At 34.5% G+C, this 20,741-nt stretch overlaps 1 protein-coding gene across 4 annotated transcripts in view; it reads left to right on the plus strand.

The window, feature by feature from the left end:
- Evi5 (ecotropic viral integration site 5) overlaps positions 1 to 20,741 on the plus strand; it is a 92,747-nt gene that overhangs the window by 67,192 nt on the left and 4,814 nt on the right. For all 4 annotated transcript variants that reach the window (XR_013875542.1, XM_080150135.1, XM_080150133.1 and 1 more), the window contains exons 16-34: positions 232 to 311; positions 1,235 to 1,305; positions 2,250 to 2,293; positions 3,327 to 3,362; positions 5,070 to 5,131; positions 5,675 to 5,735; positions 6,202 to 6,288; positions 7,449 to 7,517; positions 8,449 to 8,556; positions 10,675 to 10,749; positions 11,795 to 11,863; positions 12,408 to 12,464; positions 12,970 to 13,095; positions 14,628 to 14,728; positions 15,207 to 15,297; positions 16,288 to 16,391; positions 17,370 to 17,415; positions 18,578 to 18,649; positions 19,651 to 19,749. Coding sequence is in view for 3 of the 4 variants with exons in the window: in XM_080150135.1 (XP_080006261.1) it covers positions 232 to 311; positions 1,235 to 1,305; positions 2,250 to 2,293; positions 3,327 to 3,362; positions 5,070 to 5,131; positions 5,675 to 5,735; positions 6,202 to 6,288; positions 7,449 to 7,517; positions 8,449 to 8,556; positions 10,675 to 10,749; positions 11,795 to 11,863; positions 12,408 to 12,464; positions 12,970 to 13,095; positions 14,628 to 14,728; positions 15,207 to 15,297; positions 16,288 to 16,391; positions 17,370 to 17,415; positions 18,578 to 18,649; positions 19,651 to 19,749 (1,458 nt within the window). In the remaining variant the exon portion in view is untranslated. The remainder of the gene's footprint in view (positions 1 to 231; positions 312 to 1,234; positions 1,306 to 2,249; positions 2,294 to 3,326; positions 3,363 to 5,069; positions 5,132 to 5,674; positions 5,736 to 6,201; positions 6,289 to 7,448; positions 7,518 to 8,448; positions 8,557 to 10,674; positions 10,750 to 11,794; positions 11,864 to 12,407; positions 12,465 to 12,969; positions 13,096 to 14,627; positions 14,729 to 15,206; positions 15,298 to 16,287; positions 16,392 to 17,369; positions 17,416 to 18,577; positions 18,650 to 19,650; positions 19,750 to 20,741) is intronic.

Consider the following 20,741-nt stretch of genomic DNA (forward strand, 5'->3'; position numbering starts at 1 on the left):
TTTCCACGAATATAAAAACTGGTTTTCATCTTATAATTGTACATTCTATATCCCCGGAAAGCTGTTTATAATATGATGCTAGAAATAACTATTCTTAAGCTGTCCACACGAACCTGTACGCTAGCTCCTGGTTCCTGTTTCATAATGTCGTCGTTTGTCTGGGAGTGCACATAATGCCGCTTTAATTCTTTCCCCCAGAATGTCGTCTTTGATTTCAATTATTTTTCTTAGGCTATCCACACAAACCTGTACGCTAGCTCCTGGTTCCTGACCCTGTTCACCACGTCTCTGCCCATCACCCTGGCCAGCAGGTATCCGTATCAATATCCGCTGGATTAGAACCGGTTCTCAGCCATACTATCCGTATAATGTCCGCGGAAAGCTGTCTATAATACCATACTATAAATAAGTATATAAAACTCGGGGATATAAAGGGATAAGACAATGGCTGATACATTGATGTACATCCCCAATGATGATATACAAATTACCCCTTAGTAATTGAAAGTTTTGACACATAATATCTTCAAGATAGCATAACAGACTTACTAATGGACATACAGACTGACCGACAGACAGACAAAGTGAATTATAGAATATGTATGTTGCCTAGCGGCAGAATCAAAACACAAACACAATGATTTTTTTTGTTTAAAGTGGATATTAAATAATATCAATATGTACATGAGCAATTATTTTTAAAAGCGAAGCTATTCTAAAATTAGGGTTGGTCCGTCCGTTCTTCCGTAACGGATAGCTTTTTTCGTTAATTTAGGCATGTTAGAATTGTCCTATCGATTTCAAACTTTGCATGGCGATTCCTTCAGTAGTTAGGTACGGTTTAGTAAGCGTAGCAACTCTATAATCATCACCAAAATGTCCGTACGTACATTTTAAACATGTTGAATTTTTTACTTTTTTAACAACAAATTTTTATGTGATCTAATCATCCGATTGATCTGATTTTTGTTATATTTATTCCTGGGACAACAAAGTATAATGTAATAAGCAAAGCAACTCTATAATCAAGTCCTAAAAAATTTAGTATGTCCATAAACATTATCCTGTATCAAGCAGTTTTTCAACAAATTTACTTACAATTTTTCTTTGACTCTTATACATTTATATTCTGATTATTCAGTTCAGACACTATACAAGTGTGAATGTCCCTTTGTCCTACCGTTTCAGTGATTCGCTTTTATGGATGTTGTCATCCTTGTTTTATTAATTTCAGAGTTATGGACTGTTTTCTGTCAGAGGGGGTGGAAGTGATTTTCAGATTAGCTTTAACTTTACTTTTAACAGGTAAGGAATAAAAAGATTGGGTATATTCCCTTTGTGGCAACGCCTCTTAAGGGGCGTCACATTAGTTGTTATAGGTTATTTTAGGTTGGGTTAAGTTGTGTAAGGCAATTGGGCCCGCATGGGCTAGAAATAGGGGAAAAGCTACTATGAAAATACGAGGAAACGCCCCTTAAGAGGCGTTGTCACGAAAGGGACTATACCCAAAAGATTGATAGATAGATTGTGATAAATTGGGCAGGATTCTTCTTTAATTTCAAGTGATCATCTAGAAAACCCAAGGGCATCATCCGCTTGTGAGGGGTGGCAATACTCTAACACCCACTGGTGGATATTAGGTTGAGTAACATCCAACAGACAACCAACTCTTTGATTGCACGACAGTTCATCTTAATAAGTTGCATCTGTTAATGGACCAAGGCCTTCCCTCTACTCTAACTATTTATGTTGCTAAATCACCTCACTGAAATAAAATAAAAATAAGGGGGGTATTTTTTCATATGCATAGCACCTGCAGGATGCCCTAACCCTGAATTATCTAGTATAACCTAACCTACCCTGCCCTAACATTCAAAAATCTTCTCTGTCATTCCTTATTTTAATTTCTTTCATTGAGGGGGGGGGGTTATTGCTTAACAATGTACTTTAAAGGGAATACGGCATTTTATTTAGAAGTTAAGCTACTCTATAATTCATGTTGTCAGTCCATAATGTTATGGGGGAAATGTGGTTTTCTCGACTGCCATTGAAGATAGCTAAAAATTTAAGTAAAACTTCCTATGACATATGATTATGTGCATCTAGTCTTTACATTATTTTGTCCGTCTGCCTGTCGGTCATACTGCTATATAACTTACTTTGTTTGTTTGTCCTGTTATGACTTTTTGTGTTTCACTACTTATGAATGTTGTCATCCTTGTTTGTTTAATATATTTTTATATGTTCAGCCAAGCATGAGTTATTAAGTCAAGACATGGAAGGAGTTCTAAAGGTATGTACATACAAACAGACAGACAGACATACATACGTACTGCAAGAAAGACAAACAGACAGATAGATAGACAGACAGATAGATAGACAGACAGATAGATAGACAGACAGATAGATAGACAGACAGACAGACATATGTATTGCAATATAGTCAAACAGACAGATAGACAAACAAACAGACAGACACACATTCTTACAGACAGACGGACAGATAGATACAGACAGACTAAAACAGACAGATACAGAAAAAACAGACAGCCTGATAAACATACAAGCTTACAGAGATACTGACAGCCAAACAGACAGACATACAGACATACATAAAGACAGATATATACAGACAGACAGACAAACATTCTGATAGATAGATAGACAGATAGATAAACAGACAGACAGACAGACAGATAGATACGAACCTGATCTTCATCTGCTGGTGGAAAAGTTAGACCTGCTCGCTTCAGTATTGACTAAAATCATAACATCCTTTTCCCGCATTTTCTCCCAAGAAGGAACAGTCCGGATTTCAATTTTATTTTCATTTTCATTTAATACCTTCATTTGCGACAACTTTTACTACACAAAAACTTCCAATTTTCAACATTTACAAAAGTCCCTGCTACATTGCTTCAAGATCCATGTCAGATCTATATATAGGAAATACCCGGCTATAGGTGAACTATAAGTAACAGTATACTGGGATCTAAAGGGATAAGACATAGGCTGATAAATTGATGTACATCCCCAATGATGATACTCAAAATTATCCCTTCTGTAGATTACAATTTGTGGTTAAAATGTTTGAACACTCAACTTATTAAACCAAACAATCAAAATTCAATAGAAGTTTCAAAGTTTTTAAGCCAACAAATAAGATAACTCTATTATAAAACTTTGGGGACTAGTGTAATAAACAGCCCATTGTCCCCTTTCTTACTGGCATATTTCAGTATTAATTTAGATATATACATATATTATCATATAAAATACAATAAAACTTACTTACAAAAATAATTAATTATTTTTTTTTATTTCAGTATTTCCAGAAGGAGATGCCAGTCAAATTTGAACAGGTTAATTTGTAAATATTAACAACTTCCAAATCAATAGCGGCAATGCTCTCTCTCTGTCTCTCTCTCTCTCTCACTCTCTGTCTGTCTGTCTGTCTCTCTCTGTCTCTCTGTCTGTCTGTCTCTCTCTGTCTGTCTGTCTCTCTGTCTTTCTGTCTCTCTGTCTCTCTGTCATTCTCTCTCTCTCTATGTCTCTCTGTCTCTCTCTGTCTCTCTCTGTCTCTCTGTCTCTCTCTGTCTCTCTCTGTCTCTCTCTGTCTCTCTCTGTCTCTCTCTGTCTCTCTCTGTCTCTCTCTGTCTCGCTCTGTCTCTCTCTGTCTCTCTCTGTCTCTCTGTCTCTCTCTCTCTCTCTATCTCTCTCTCTGTCACTATTCCCCTATACTAAAGCAAAGTATATGATAAAAGTGGGCTTAACAATTAGGAAAAACTGACTACTGCTTTGAAAAGTTAAGTTTAGGAAGGAGAAAAAAGACAATTAACTGCATAATTATATGCCTGAAAATGTTTTTTTCCCCTATCTTGTAAATGTACAGTCCCTCTAATAATGAATAGCGGCTACGCCCCTTAAGTGCCCCCAGAGTTCTCTAAATTAATTTTAGTTAAAAAATGTATAGAAAGAATTTTTTTTTTGGTTTGAAGGGTTATTTTTCTAGGGTTAATTTTTATTGAAACGTGGAGGAACCCCCCCCCCCCCCCCACTCCCCAAAAAAACTAAAGGGATTCCTACTGCAAAAGCACAACCTAATAGTTAAGGGAGATAGGGGAATGCCTTTGTCCAAAAAAGGCGCTACTTCAGTACGATGCACAGTTAAGATTTTCAAACGAAGGTTATGCAATCTAAGTGTTGGTTGTCTGTTTAGGTATTATCTTACGTAAAACCCTTGGCGATTAAGCGCGTTACACTGCAATTAACACACAGAGTAAGTTCAAGGTGGTGTGGAGAGGACCTGTACCTGTAGCACCTTCCAATGATTACAGGGGGGGGGGGGTGCTATGATATTCAACACCCCCAAATCAAACACAGTTCTAACATAGTTATTAAAATCGAATCTTTTCTATAATTAGGGTCGTTACATCCGTCCGTTAATTTAAGCTCTTTTTGTTAATTTAAACAGGTTAGAATTGTCCTATATTTTTAAATTTGCATGGCAATCCTATAACCATAAGGTACAATTTATAAAGCTTAGCAGCTCTATAATGTTACCATAAAGTCCGTATGTCCATTTAGATTTTTTTTATTTCCTTTTTAGACAAAAAAAATTTTTATGCTATAATTATTTTATTCATTTGATTTTTGGAATAGTGATTCCTTTTATCACAAGGTACAATGTTTAAAGCAAAGCATCTCAATGATGAAGTCCTAAAAATGTAAGTATGTCCTTACATTTTATTTACAATTTTGTTTACACATAAATTTTCTGCTTTTTCAGTTCTGACACTCTACAAGTGTTAATTAATGTTTGTTTGTCCTACTGTTTTAGGGCTTTGCTTTTATGAATGTTGTTATTGTTGTTGTTTGATATTTGAATTGTTGGTAGAACCAAGACCCAATATTAATAAGTCAAACTAAAATATAAAATGGGGGATGTTACTTTTTCTTCTTTAATCTAAAAAATTGGGTTATCGAATTCAACTCCTCCCTCCTCAAGTGCCCCTAGAGGCCTCTAGGTGGGATAGACGCTAGTGTGTTAATATTTGAATTGTCACTAGGACCAAGACCCAATCTTCAGCATGGCATTTCAACTCAAAATCAACCAAAAAAAGATGAAAAGGCAGGAAGTCAATACAATTTCAATACAATTCATCCCAATGAGGATACACAAAATTATTCCTTTTCTGTAGGTTACAATTAGTGGTCAAAACGGTTAGACACTCAACCTAATGAACCAAAAACCAAACTCAACGTCCATAGAGTCTCAAAGAATAAAGAATATGTTATTATAAATCTTTGGGGACTAGTGTAATAAACAGGCCAATGTCCCCTTCCTCCAATTTTACAATTTTATTTCATTTCTAGATACAATATAACCTAACTAGTGGCTGCGCCCCTAATCTTTAGAGGCTAAGCCCAACCTAATTTTTCGTATTTTAGATTTAAAAAGCAAAAGTAAAAAAAAATATTAAAACCATCACAGGACCAATAGGTTTATTCCCTGAAGAGTAGAGCCCAATCGGTTCAGTTTTTACTGAGATCTTAAGCTTCAGACAGACAGACAGACATCGTTCTACTTTGTATTATAGATAAAAAATGCAAAAAATGAAATCTGCTCCTTCTTGGGAGAAATTGCGAGAAAATGATTATTGGCTTGCTACAGACTAGAAAAGGAGTATTATACAATGAAATCAAAGGAGAAGGAGGACGAGATAGAACTGAGGGTAAGTTTATATTCTCTCCAGTATGGCTTCGAAAACCTATCCACAGGATTAGAATTGGTTTTAAGCTATACTGAGAAATCGTGGATTTTTTCGTATCATATTCAGTTTACTACAAATATAAAAATGTATGATCATAAGATTAACACCAGTTTTAATCTTATAATTGTATATTTTATATCGCGGAAAGCTGTTTATAATACGATGCGAGAAATAGCTATTCCAGTATGGCTTCGAAAACCGATTAATATCCGCTGGATTAGAATCGGTTTTAAGCCATACTGAAAAATCATGCATTGTATCGTATTATATCCAGTTTTCTATGAATATAAAAATGTACAATTATAATATTGCAACAAATTATGTACAACTTTGTTTAGACCTACTTATAAAATGTAATAAGAATTATTGTTTTTCCTTTTTCTGAGTTTAGAACTTTGATACTTATGTAATCCTTGTTGTTTTTCAGCGTTTACGGACAGAAAACCGGTTATTGAGACAGAGAATTGATAATTTAGAAAATGAATCCAGTGAACTGGCTGATAGATTGATACAGGTTAGTATACAGATAGATAAATAGATGCATTGATAGATAGATAGATTGATGGATAGATGAATAGATAAATAGATGGATGGATAAATAGAAAGATAGAATAGATGCATAGATAGATGAATCCAGTGAATTGGCTGATAGATTGATACAGGTTAGTATACAGATAGATAGATAGATACATTGATAGATAGATAGATTGATGGATAGACGGATACAGGAATAAGGTATAACCAACAAGCGAAATAAATCTAAAATAATATTTGGGGGGCAAATGGAGAGGTCGTCAATTTTACGATATGTTGCCCCCCAACGACAGCTGAAAAACACGTATAGGTTTCGTGATTTATTTCCGAATTAATTTTGTTATTGGTATGAGCTGAGATGGATATATAGATAGATTGAAGGATAGATGGATAGATAGATAGATGGCTTGATAATAAATAGATGGCTAAATATGTATTAAAGTTTGATAGATAGTTCGAAATATGAAAATATATCCTTACAATAACAGTAACAGGATGTTTGTTTGTCTGTACCGAAGGATCTCGCTAACCGCTGAACCAATCGAGTTCTCCTTAACAGGATAGCTTCCGGAAAGGTTTATAACAAAAATAATATTTTTTACGTAGAGACTTGACCACAACATAGACATGTTACGTTTTATTTAAAAAAACACATTTAAAGTACCACTAGAGGCCTCTAGGGACGTAGCCGCTAGTAAGTACTAAAGTAGTCTGGTTTTGTGCTCTGAATTGGCATTGTGGCCAGTCTTTGAAGATTGATAGATAAATGTAAATAGATAGATAGATAAACAAAAATTTAAATTGTTAGGTTATCTATCACATAATATTATGTACAACTTTCGGTGGATATTAAAATGAAAAAAATATAATGGATCACGGGCTATAAAAATGGTATCAGTTTTTTTAATATTTTAATATTTTTGGAAAATTGTCTGTAATACGATGCTTGACTACCTAAGCACGGGTTCTAATCCAGCGGAAATTCTGGAAAAGTTACTTTTTACAAAGATTCATAGTAATTAAGGGGACATTGGACTGAGAATTATACTGGTATCCAAAGTTTTGTAAAAAAAACTTTGGGTATTTTTATCATATCAGCATTGGATGGTACAAACTTTTCAACCAATAATATTATTCCAGGGCCAGGTGAATAGAGCCGAAGTGGAGGAGGCGACCTTTGCTATCAAGAGAGAGCTGGCAGCTATTAAACAGGGAAATCATAACTTTATATAATAAATCCTTATAATGTTTGTCTGTCTGTCTGTTTGTCTGTCCGTATGTTTGTCTGTTTGTCTGTCTGTTTGTCTGTCTGTTTGTGTACCTGTTTGTCCGTCTGTTTGTCTGTCTGTTTGTCATTTTGTCTGTATGTTTGTCTGTCTGTTTGTCTGGATGTTTGTCTATTAGTCTGTTTTCTGTCTGTCTGTTTGTCTGTTTGTCTGTTTGTCTGTTTGTCTGTTTGTCTGTTTGTCTGTTTGTCTGTCGGTCTGTTTGTCTGTCTGTTTGCCTGTCTGTTTGTACCAAAGGATCGCGCTAACCGCTGAACCGATCAGGTTCTCTCTTTGCAGGGTAGCTTCTCATAGGTCCCGGGAAAGTAAATAACTATTTTAGGGGAGGGTACCACCACCCTCCCAAGATAAATCACTCTAGAAAAACTCTCCCCCCCCCAAAAAAAAATTAAAAACTACAATTGAACTGTAAAATACATTAGGAACACATTGAAGGAATAATCCAACCATACTATTTGTTAGAAAATTAAACAGGGAAATCATAACTTTATATGTTTGAGAGAGGCTGTTTATTACACTAGTCTCCAAAGTTCTTTGATAACGTTTTCTTATTCGTTGGCTTAACAACTTTGGGAAATTTAAAGTGAATTTTACTTCATTAAGTTGAGTGTTCAAACGTTTCTACCACTAATTTAGATCTACATAAGGGTTAACTTTGTGCATTAAAATTGGGGATTTACATCAATTTATTGGCCATTGTCTTATCCCTTTAGATCACTGAGTTTTATATATTAATTTATAGCATCGTATTATAGACAGCTTTCCGTGGACATTATGCGGATAGTATGACTGAGAACCAGTTCTAATCCAGCGGATATTAATCGGATTATCCCTGAAAGTTATGTATTTGATATCAGCATGACATTGATACCAACGGAAAGCTGGAAGAGGCTAAAGATAGAATTAGAAAGCTATCATCAATGCTGGAGGATAGAGATACTTCTAAAATCTCTAGCTTAGAGGTAGGAATATAGATAGATAGATAGATAGATAGATATATAGATAGATATATTAATAGATAGATAGATAGAATTAGAAAGCTATCATCTATGCTGGAGGATAGAGATACTTCTGAAAACTCTAGCTTAGAGGTAGGAATATAGATAGATAGATAGATAGATAGATAGATAGATAGATGGATGGATGGATAGATAGATAGATAGATAGATAGATAGATAGATAGATAGATAGATAGATAGATAGATAGATAGATAGATAGATAGATAGATAGATAGATAGATAGATAGATAGATAGATAGATAGATAGATAGATAGATAGATAGATAGATAGATAGATAGATAGATAGATAGATAGATAGATAGATAGATAGATAGATAGATAGATAGATAGATAGATAGATAGATAAATAGATAGATAGATAGATAGATAGATAGATAGATAGATAGATAGATAGATAGATAGATAGATAGATAGATAGATAGATAGATAGATAGATAGATAGATAGATAGATAGATAGATAGATAGATAGATAGATAGATAGATAGATAGATAGATAGATAGATAGATAGATAGATAGATAGATAGATAGATAGATAGATAGATAGATAGATAGATAGATAGATAGATAGATAGATAGATAGATAGATAGATAGATAGATAGATAGATAGATAGATAGATAGATAAGTAGGTATATAGATATATAGATAGATAGATAGATAGATAGATAGATAGATAGATAGATAGATAGATAGATAGATAGATAGATAAGTAGGTATATAGATATATAGATATATTAATAGATAGATAGATAGAATTGGAAAACTATCATCTATGCTAGAGGATAGAGAGACTTCTAAAAACTCTAGCTTAGAGGTAGGAATATAGATAGATAGATAGATTGATATATTAATAGATAGATAGATAGAATTAGAAAACTATCATCTATGCTTGAGGATAGAGAGACTTCTAAAAACTCTAGCTTAGAGGTAGGAATATAGATAGATAGATAGATTGATATATTAATAGATAGATAGATAGAATTAGAAAACTATCATCTATGCTTGAGGATAGAGAGACTTCTAAAAACTCTAGCTTAGAGGTAGGATTATAGATAGATAGATAGATTGATATATTAATAGATAGATAGATAGAATCAGAAAGCTATCATCAATGCTGGAGGATAGAGATACTTCTAAAAACTCTAGCTTAGAGGTAGGAAGATAGATAGATAGATAGATAGATATATTGATAGATAGATAGATAGATAGATAGATAGAATCAGAAAGCTATCATCAATGCTGGAGGATAGAGATACTTCTAAAAACTCTAGCTTAGAGGTAGGAAGATAGATAGATAGATAGATAGATATATTGATAGATAGATAGATAGAATCAGAAAGCTATCATCAAAGCTGGAGGATAGAGATACCTCTAAAAACTCTAGCTTAGAGGTAGGAAGATAGATAGATAGATAGATAGATATATTGATAGATAGATAGATAGATAGATAGATAGAATCAGAAAGCTATCATCAATGCTGGAGGATAGAGATACTTCTGAAAACTCTAGCTTAGAGGTAGGAATATAGATAGATAGATAGATAGATAGATAGATAGATAGATAGATAGTCAACCTACTGTAAAAAACACAGTGATTTTACAGTCATAAAATTGGGCACAATGGGGAACCTAGTAATAGTGTCTAACTTTTTATCTTTGTGACGTAACAAAAATCGAAGGATGAGAGGGGAGGTGGGGAGGTGGGGAAAGGAAACCCTTAAAAAAGAGATGGATTTTTGTTACGTCACAAAGATAAAAAGTTAGACACTATTACTAGGTTCCACAATGGGCTGTTTTTACTCTAGTCCCCTAAGTTTTATAATACATTTTTCTTATTCGTTGGCTTAAAAACTTTGGGGACATTAGTGAATTTTGACTGGTTAATTTACTTAATTGAGTATTGAGTGAACTGCATATTTTTCTTCTGTTCAATATTTTTAACTACATCTATTGGACATATATTTGAAATAATTTCAATTTTTTATCAGGCAGTTTTAAAAATATCAAGACTTGAAAATCATATTGTTTTTGGATGAATGCAACTTTTATGACTTTTAAGGAAACCTCTCTGAAGAGTGAAATAATGAAACAGAAGGAGGAGATGATCACCTGTCTACAAGAGGAGTTAATCAAGGTATTATAGACACCTTTCCGGCGGATAAGTATAGCTGAGAACCGGTTCTAATCCAGCGGATATTAAAGCGGATTCAAAGCCATACCGGAAAAAGAGACGATATTCTGTCTACAAGAGGAGCTAATCAAGGTATTATAGACACCTTTCCGGCGGATAAGTATAGCTGAGAACCGGTTCTAATCCAGCGGATATTAAAGCGGATTCGAAGCCATACCGGAAAAAGAGATGATATTCTGGCTACAAGAGAAGTTAATCAAGGTATTATAGACAGCTTTCCAACGGATAAGTATAGCTGAGAACCGGTTCTTATAAGCGGATATAAATATTTTGGGTACCTTTATCAAATAATGATTGGGTTATTCATATCTTCATTTTCAAGAAATGACGTCATACAATACAAATGACAAATGATATGTCAATACACAGAATATTACCAATGGCATGCCAGTATTTTAATTGTTCAATGGTAGGCCAGTATATATTATAATTGACCAAATACAGGCCAGTATACATTTTTAATGTACCAATGGCAGGCCAATACACAAACTAAATTACCAATAAAAGGCCAGTATATGTCACAATCGACCAATTGCAGGCCAGTAAAGTCTTAATTGACCAATAACAGGCCAGTAGACATTTTAAATGACTAATGGCAGGCCAGTATATATTTTAATTGACCAATGGCAGGCCAATACACAGACTTAATTACCAATGGCAGGCCAATACACAGACTAAGTTACCAATAATAGGCCAGTATACATCTTAATTGACCAATGGCAGGCCAGTATACATTTTAATTGATCAATGAGAGGCTAATACACAGACTAAATTACCAATGGCTGGCCAGTATATATCTTACTTGACCAATGGTAGGCCAGTATGACGTCCTTATTTTAAAGGCTTTTTTATCAAGATCTTGGATCCTTGTAAGTTTAAAACTTTGGGCACTATTATAAAACTTTGGGTACCAGTATAAAACTTTGGATACCATTATATAACTTTGGGTACCAAATTACTAATTATTTTAAAGGCCTTATTTATCTAGGTTAGACTGAGGGAAGCCGAAAACGAAGAAACGGTGAAAAAATTGAAAGAAAAAATAACCGAACTTGAGGTAATATTTGTTTCCAGTATGGCTTTGAAACTGATTAGAACCGGTTCTCAGCCATAATGAAAAAGTATGTATAGCATATGAAAATATGAAAATCACAAGATTAAAGCCAGTTTTATAATTTAAACAGCGTAGTAACTCTAATCTTTTTCAGAAAGTCCGTACGTCCATTTAAAACAAGCTTATTTTTACTTTTTTGTCATTTTTTTCAACGATGTAATTATCCATTTATACTCTACAAATGTTAGTATTCGTTTGTCCTTCCATTTCAGATCTTCGCTTTTATGGGTGTTGTCATCCTTGTTTTAAAAGCGAAGCTTTTCTATAAATAGGGTCGGTCCGTCTGTAAAATATTAATGTTCATTTGTCCTACTAATTTTAGTGCTTCGCTTTTATGAATGTTGTCATCCTTGTTTCTAATTTGACTAGGTAAAAATAATAATTAGCATGGAGGGAGGGGACATTGGACTGTAAGTTACACTGATACCCAAAGTTATTGTTTATAATTACACTGGTACCCAAAGTTTTTATTATTTATTATTAATAGGAGGATGGACGGAGGTTCAGAGAGAAGGTTCCAGAGGATACTGTGGCAACTTTGCAGGTTAAATAGATAGATAGATACATATAGATAGATAGATAGATAGATAGATAGATAGACAGACAGACAGAGAGACAGACAGACAGACAGACAGACAGACAGACAGATGAGATAGACAGATGGGATAGATAGATGGAATGAAGAAATGCGGTTTTTTTTTAAACTTAATTATGCATAGAAAAAAAACAAATATATAAAATGCTTTATATATTTGGAAAACCTATGAGACATTTATGTTTCAAATGATTATTCTGACAAAATATGCAAAACCGGTTTTTCCAAAGACCTTATTTTTAAAGATTTATGGATTTGAAGGTTGTGCATAAATGCGCACATTTGTAAAATTTTAATTGCGCGGCTTGTATTAATAGTAGAAAAATGTTATACACACCTTTAGAATTGTCATAATCTCCAGTTTTTAGATATATAAGAACCATTCCTGTGCTATATGTAGTTTAGGAGCAAATAGGAGGTCTTTATTTCGTCACGTGACTATATTTTTTTCCAGGAGGAGCTGGCCGCCAGCAAGCTACGCGAGGCTGAAGCCAACCTGGCCCTGAAGGACCTCAGGACAAAAGTTGGGGAATTAAATATCATGTGGCAGAAACATCTCAAGAGGGCGGAGAGTCCCAAGGTGAGGCCAGGGATCTAAAGGGATAAGACAATGACCGATATTATTGATGGATCCCTGAAATATCATATCTAGTATATCCCCAATGATGATAAACAAAATTGCCCCTCCATAGAAAACAGTGTTTTAAACGTTTGAACACTCAACTTAAAGAACCAACCAATGTCTAGTTTAATAAACATCGCAATGTCCCCCTTTAAGGTCTAAGAAAAAAAAAATCCCGGATTGGATGAACCACATCGTCGCTTTGCTCCATCAAAAATCGCTGGTCTGCTCATTTTGCCCCCTCTAACCCTCACCTCGTGCCATTTTTCTGTGCAAAGATTATAATTATAATCTTTTGCGTAAGTCTGATTTTTTTCTTAGACCTCACAAATAACCAGACTTAGGTTGGGCAAAAGGTCCCGTGAGATTATCTCAAACCGTTTGGGCGTGGTGGGCCGAAAACCGCAAAAAATGGCCTAAAAATTGACCAGCCTGTCATTTTATTAAAGAAATCCATCAAAAATCACAATTTGAAATTTGCCCACGGCTAACAACTTTTTTCTCATAAAAGATAATGACACGAGACTTTCACTTGGTGAAAATTCAGCATTGTGGGCCGCCTAGACTTTATATTTGGTGACCCTGGGGTAACGGGTTCAGTGCCCCCCCACACCCACGAAGTGGGCATACTTTTGAAAATCGCGTTTTTTTTTCAGTTTTTCCCCTTAAAGGAGGGGAAGGAGTCGTTTTAGAGACTTCAAGCATCTCTTTGATGTTAAACAACTTTTTAGCGCGGACGTTTCTTTACTTATGATGGATTCGCCTCCGGTTAACCGTTTAGCCGTTATTTGCCGCCACAGGCGTGATTTTCGGCGATTTTTGCCGTTTCCGAGGTTTTAATGAACATTTAGAAGGGGAAAGAGTTGTCCAATCAAGTTGATGCTAAAGTACATTTTCGTAGGCAATTGCATTGGCTAAATTTCATGTGAAGTAAAATTTTTTGTACCTCCAACCGGTTTTGCTCCAGCTGAATTGTTTTACAGATAACCCCTAAAAACCGGAAAAAACGGTTTTTCAGAAAATGCACGGCCGGTTTTGGCCGGATCCGGCTCAAATTTTGCATGAAGTCATCCTTTGGTATTCCCCACAGTTGATACTTGATTTGGCAAGATCCCAGAAAAGTGTGGTATATCTAGGGGGGGGGGGGGACAACAACCTAAGATACCACTTTTAACGTCATTAGTTATGGCACGGTGTTGGGTTGAGACTTCACCCTATCACTTCCCCGATGACGAGCAGATGCGAAACATGTTGAGCCACAGTTGCTGTTTGATTTGACCACTTAAACTATATAGGAACCTAAGATACCAATTTAAAGGTCTTTAGTTTTGAGGTGGTTTTTAACTGACATTCAAGCCAATCACCTTCCAACGATGAGCAGATACGATACATGTTGAGCCAAGTTGTATGATTCAGCAGTTAGCAAGATCCTTTGGTACAGACAGACAGACAGACATCCTGTTACTTTATTATTATCTTAATCTATATAGGAACCAGAGATACCAAGTACACCAAAGAAATTGTTGGGCTCCCTGCTGGAGGGTAATAAGTCAGAGGCCACCAGGCTGGAAGAGGAACTCATGTCCTCCAGGTAACCTCAGGGGATCTAAAGGGATAAGACAATGGCCGATAAATTGATGTACATCCTCAATGATGATACACAAAATTATTCTTCTGTAGATTAAAATCAGTGGTTGAAACGTATGAATATTCAACTTAATGAATCAACCAATCAAAATTTTCAAAAGTCTTCAAAGTTGTTAAGGCAAGAAAATGTTATTATAAGACTTTGGGGACTAGTGAAATAAACAGAACATTGTCCCCTCTCTCTCTCTGGCTGCTAAAAGTACTGAGCAACTTAACTTTTTTATGTAATATATCTAAAGTTTCTTAGATATTAGTGGTAGGAAGGGGGAGGGGGTGTTATAGAATCTTCCCCCCTTAATATTCGTAGAAAACTGGATATAATACGATGCTAGACATATTTTTTTTCGTATGGATGAGAACCGGTTCTAATCCACCGGATATTAATCGGTTTTGAATGAATATGAGAAAATATTTTTTTTTAGACTAAAAGAAGTCGAGGCTATGGGCGAAGTAAAGGAACTCAGGCTTAAGGTCATGGACCTGGAGACTCAAAGAGAAGTCTGGAATAATCAGGTAACCAATAGCAGGGCTTCATTTTGTCACGTGACTAAAGATCAGCCAATAGCAGGGCCTCATTTTGTCACATGACTAAGAATCAGCCAATAGCAGGGCCTTCTTTTGTCACGTGACTAAGAATCAGTCAACCTATCAGTATCTACTTATCTCTCTATCTACCTTTTATATATATAAATGTATGTATATTGTATATATAGTATGCAGTAAGACCTACGAAAGAGTATTTTTAGGGTTTACAGCCTTTATTTCTTAATGTATCATCAAAAGTAGCATATGTTCTTGTTATCTACACAATTTTACACCAGATAAAGAAAAAAATTGTATCAATGGAGATTTTTAAGGCTAAAGTTTCTAAAAGCTTCTGAGAAAAATAATTTTTTGATGGATATATAATGTATTTCTGCTAACTTCAGAATAATATACAAAGAATAACCATTTTACTTGTTATTTACTTTTTATTTTACCTAAAAATATTAATATCTAATCTACCTAACTAACTATCTATCTATCTATCTATCTCTCTCTCTCCTATAATATCTATCTATCTATCTATCTATCTATCTATCTATCTATCTATCTATCTATCTATATCCAGGTAAAGAGACAGAGTGAGGAGAGTAGAAAGCTTCAAGAACAGTTAGACACTGCAAGCAAAGATCTATCTATCTATCTATCTATATCTATCTATCTAACTATCTATCTATCTATCTATCTATCTAACTATCTATCTATCTATCTATCTATCTAACTATCTATCTATCTATCTATCTATCTATCTATCTACCTATCTATATCCAAGTAAAGAGGCAGAGTGAAGAAAGTAGAAAGCTACAAGAACAGCTGGACTCAGCAAACAAAGATCTATCTACATATCTAACTATCTATCTATCTAACTATCTATCTATCTATCTATCTGTCTATCTATTTATCTATCTATATATCTATCTATCTATCTATCTATCTAACTAACTATCTATCTATCTCCAGGTAAAGAGACAGAGTGAGGAGAGTAGGAAGCTACAAGAACAGCTGGACTCAGCAAGCAAAGATTTGGTGCAGCTGCAGACTAAGCTCAGAGACTCACAAAGGAGGTAGGTTCAGAGTTAGATTGATTGATAGATAGATAGATTGATTGATAGATAGATTGGTTGATAGACTGCTTGATAGATTTATTAAAAGATTGTTTGATAAATTGTTTGATAGATTGATTGATATATTGATTGATAGATTAATTGATCGATATATAGATTGATAGATAGATTGCTACATAGATTTAAAAATAGATTGATAGATAGATTGATAAATAAATTAATAGATAGATTGATAGATTGATTGATAGATTGATTGATAGATTGATTAATAGATTGATTGATAGATTGATATATTGATAGATTGATAGATTGATAGATTGATTGATTAATAGATTGATTAATTGATTGATTGATAGATTTATGTCATGATAGATTGTTGGTTAGATTTAATTATGGATTGATAGATTTATTGAATTAAATAGAGACATTAGTAGATTACGGATTGATTGTTTATTATCTTATCATTGTACCAAATTGAAATAGTATTACAAGAATCTTTTTCCCACAAATATCTTTTTTAATCTACACAAGAGTTAACTCTGTTTTTTATAATTAGAGGGATACATTAATCATACGTCCATTGTCCTATCCCTTATTTATTCAAAATCCCTGTGTATGCTAGGATTCAGGGATTTGTGTATCATCATTGGGGATATACATCTATTTATCGGCCATTGTCTTATCCCTTTAGATCCCTGATAATATCAGCATAACAAGGATGTATCTAATTTACAGAAAATGTCAGGGATCTAAATTGATGTACATCCCCAATAATGATACACAAAATTACCACTTCTGTAGCTTAAAATTAGTGGTTGTAACGTTTAAACACTCAACTTAATTAGCCATCCTATCAAAAATATCTAAAGTCCCCAGAGCTGTTAAGACAATGAAAAAGAAAATGTTATTATAAAACTTTGGGGACTAGTGTAATAAACAACCTATTGTCCTATCCCTTAATTATTTAAAAATCCCTAGGTTTGGAGAAATGGAGGGAAAGCTGAAGGAAGACCTAATGATGGCCAGGAACTTTAATCAATCAATAAATTAACCCCTAATCAATACATACAACCAATAGGAGGGCTTGGTTTGGTCATATGACCTCGTTACAACCAATAGGAGGGCTTGGTTTAGTCATGTGACCTTGTTACAACCAATAGGAGGGCTTGGTTTGGTCATGTGATACCAGTAGGAGGGCCTGGTTTGTCTTTGCAACCAATTGGAAAGCTTGGTTTGGTCATGTGACCAGTGTACAACCAATAGGAGGGCTTGGTTTGGTCATGTGACCTCGTTACAACCAATAGGAGGGCTTTGTTTGTCTTTACAACCAATTGGAAAGCTTGCTTTGGTCATGTGGCTACTTTAAAACCTATTGTAATTTTTTTTTTAAAAAGATCACGAAACCTTTGGTATCAATGTATAAGTGTCTTTTATTGCATGACAGACACACTGACGGACAAATGAAGTTGGGAGGGGGTTTTTCAATGTAAGAAAAGCTTATGCTAAAAATTTGAAGGCTCTAAGTGGAATATTGCGGTCACTGGAGCCATTTAAAGATTGCTATAGACCTCGAGAATCAGGGCCTGTAGGATCATACCTGGAACATGAAATTGACTTGAATGCCTGTTTTTCATATAAAGATAGGATATTTTAGTATTTTGGTGACATAAATGCTTTTTTTAAGCCAAAAATGTTTTTGCTTTTTTATACAACATAAAGTGTTGCCAAAAAATGACATCATACAATAAATTGACCAATGATAGGCCAGCATACATTGTAATTGACCAATGGTAAAATTTATACTGGCTTCTAATTGATCATTTTATTGTATGACGTCATTTTTTTGGATACACTGTTTCTACATGCTTCAAAAGTTATAAATACTTATTTTTGTACAGGTTTCGTGATTTTTTACGTATTTTCTTTATTTTCATTAAAAACAACAGTTATAGTCCCTTTCCTGACCACTCCTCTTAAGGGGTGTTTCATCGTATTTTCACAGTAGCTTTTCTCCTATTTCTAGCCCCTGCGAGGCAATCACCTAACTCAACCTAACCTAAAGTCACCTAATAAAAGCTACTGTGAAAATAGGATGGAACACCCCTTAAGAGGCAATGTCACGAAAGGGACTATACCTGAAAGAAACAACTACACATACTTATTGATTGATTGATTGATTGTCGTGTAGAATACGCGATGCAGAGAATAAGCAATGTGTTGCTGAGCTGACTCAGAAAATATCAAATCTTGAGTACAAGGTAATTAACCAATAGCAGAGCTTTATTTTGTCAGGTGATAAGAAATAAGCCAATAGGAGAGCTTTATTTTTATCGCTTAAATAAATTTGAACCAATAGCAGAGCTTTATTTTGTCAGGGACTAGAAGTTATCCAATAGGAGAAAACCGCTGACGACCAGACATACAATTGTATAGCTATTTGTAAATGGGAGTAAAAAATTTACTGAATCAGAACTATAGATTCATAGTCTTCTCAGAAAAGGCCTTGAGGAGCAGAATCAGTAACTTTTTTTCGTTTTAAAATATCTCGTTCCTAGCCTTAGAAATGACTAGAAAACACCATTTTTTAGGGTTTTTTTTGAGAATTGTCCAGTTTGTTGAGTTTTTTTTGAGATTTTCTTATTGGTGCATTATTTGCCAAATGTACCACTTTTCTGCACTACCTCTCCGATTTTGTTAATACTCTATATTTTGGTCCGTTGGGTCATTCAAGGATGCTGGATGGCTAAAAAAAAGTTTCAGAGTCCCTGGATGTCTAGATAGATAGCTATTTATGAAAGTGGGTAACAAAAATTTCAAACACCCATTTTTTCACAATTTTAAAAATTAAATTTTTCATCAATCTTACATCCAACCTATACATTTTATACACCAAAATGATCGTTTATTCATGTAAAAAGCGCACATAATGCTTTTTAGGCCAAAACTCTAAATTTACAGGGTGTCCAACAAAAAGTGTATTTTGGATATCTAGCATAATACCCAAAATACCTGTCCGAAAAAAAATCCTTTTTTTTTGGCTTAAATCCTGTGTTTTATCTGTGGGCATATGTGGTATATAACGGTTCAGACCATCCGGGACTAAAAGGTTGTCAAATTTCACTTTGAGACACCCTGTAAATGTGATTTTTGCGTCTGTAGTGCTAAAACTTGGTCCAAATTGGCTATTTTTTTTCAAATTACTCTATTACGATCGCGGGTTTTGTCCAGGGTTAGTTAATTCCATCCTTGGTTTTTTTAGAATCAAGAATTGGTGGTGGAGGGAGACTTGAGCTCCTCTATAAGCGAGAGTAACCGTGTCAGAGAACTGCAGGACAAAGTGGCAAGTCTCAGGGCCCAGGTAACCAATAGGAGGGCTTGGTTTGGTCATGTGACCTTTTTGCAACCAATAGGATTGCTTATGTAGGTCATGTGACCTTTATCTAACCAATAGGATTGCTTAGGTAGGTCATATGAACTTTATCTAACCAATAGGAAGGCTTGATTTTGTTTTTGTACACAAAAGGTCATTAATCATAAGAGCTTTTATAGTGCCATTAAAAATTACGGCATACTGGCCCACCATTGGTCAATTAAAAAGTATATTAGCCTGCCATTGGTATTTTAGTCTGTTTATTGGTCATTTGTATTGTATGACAACATTTTTTATAGGCACTATAAAGAGCTTCTAATTTTAAAGATATGAGTTTTCATGAAAATTAATTCTTTAATGGTGATGGTTTTATGCATGTTGAGAGAGATAGATAAATGGCAGGCAATAAAATATGTGGCGCTTTCCCTTGAAGTTCCTTGTTGAGCTTAGAACCCCACCCACTTTAATTTGAGAATAGAGGGTGAGAGGGGAGAATGGTGTTTGTTTTTTAAATCAGTTCAGGTTAGGTTAGGTATATTGGGTCCTTTGTAGCCCTGAAGGGTTAGTGCCCCCTGCATAGTAAATTCATACCCCTTTTTTCAATATTAAAAGGGGGAGGTGAGGGGTGTACTTTTAATGCTCGACCAGAACTTTATAGGGAAAGCACCAAATATTTCATGTTTTTTTGGACGTGGAAGGGCACTTAAATAATTGTACTGTATGAGAATTATAATAGTTATTTATCGCATTGTATCATAGACAGTTTTCCGCTGATATTGAAATGAAAAATTATAAGATTGAAACCAGTTTTAATGGCCCTGAGGGGCCAAAGACCTGGGCTAACACGACCTGTATTAATTTTAGTTTAATTATTGTAGAAAATTGTCTTTAATACGATGCTATACATGATTTTTTAGTATGGCTGAGAACTGGTTATAATCCAGCGGATATTGATCGGTTTGGAAGCCATACTGGAAAAT

This window comes from Acartia tonsa, chromosome 15 (assembly GCF_053477335.1).
Source record: "Acartia tonsa isolate MP-2025a chromosome 15, ASM5347733v1, whole genome shotgun sequence".
Lineage (NCBI taxonomy): Eukaryota > Metazoa > Arthropoda > Copepoda > Calanoida > Acartiidae > Acartia > Acartia tonsa.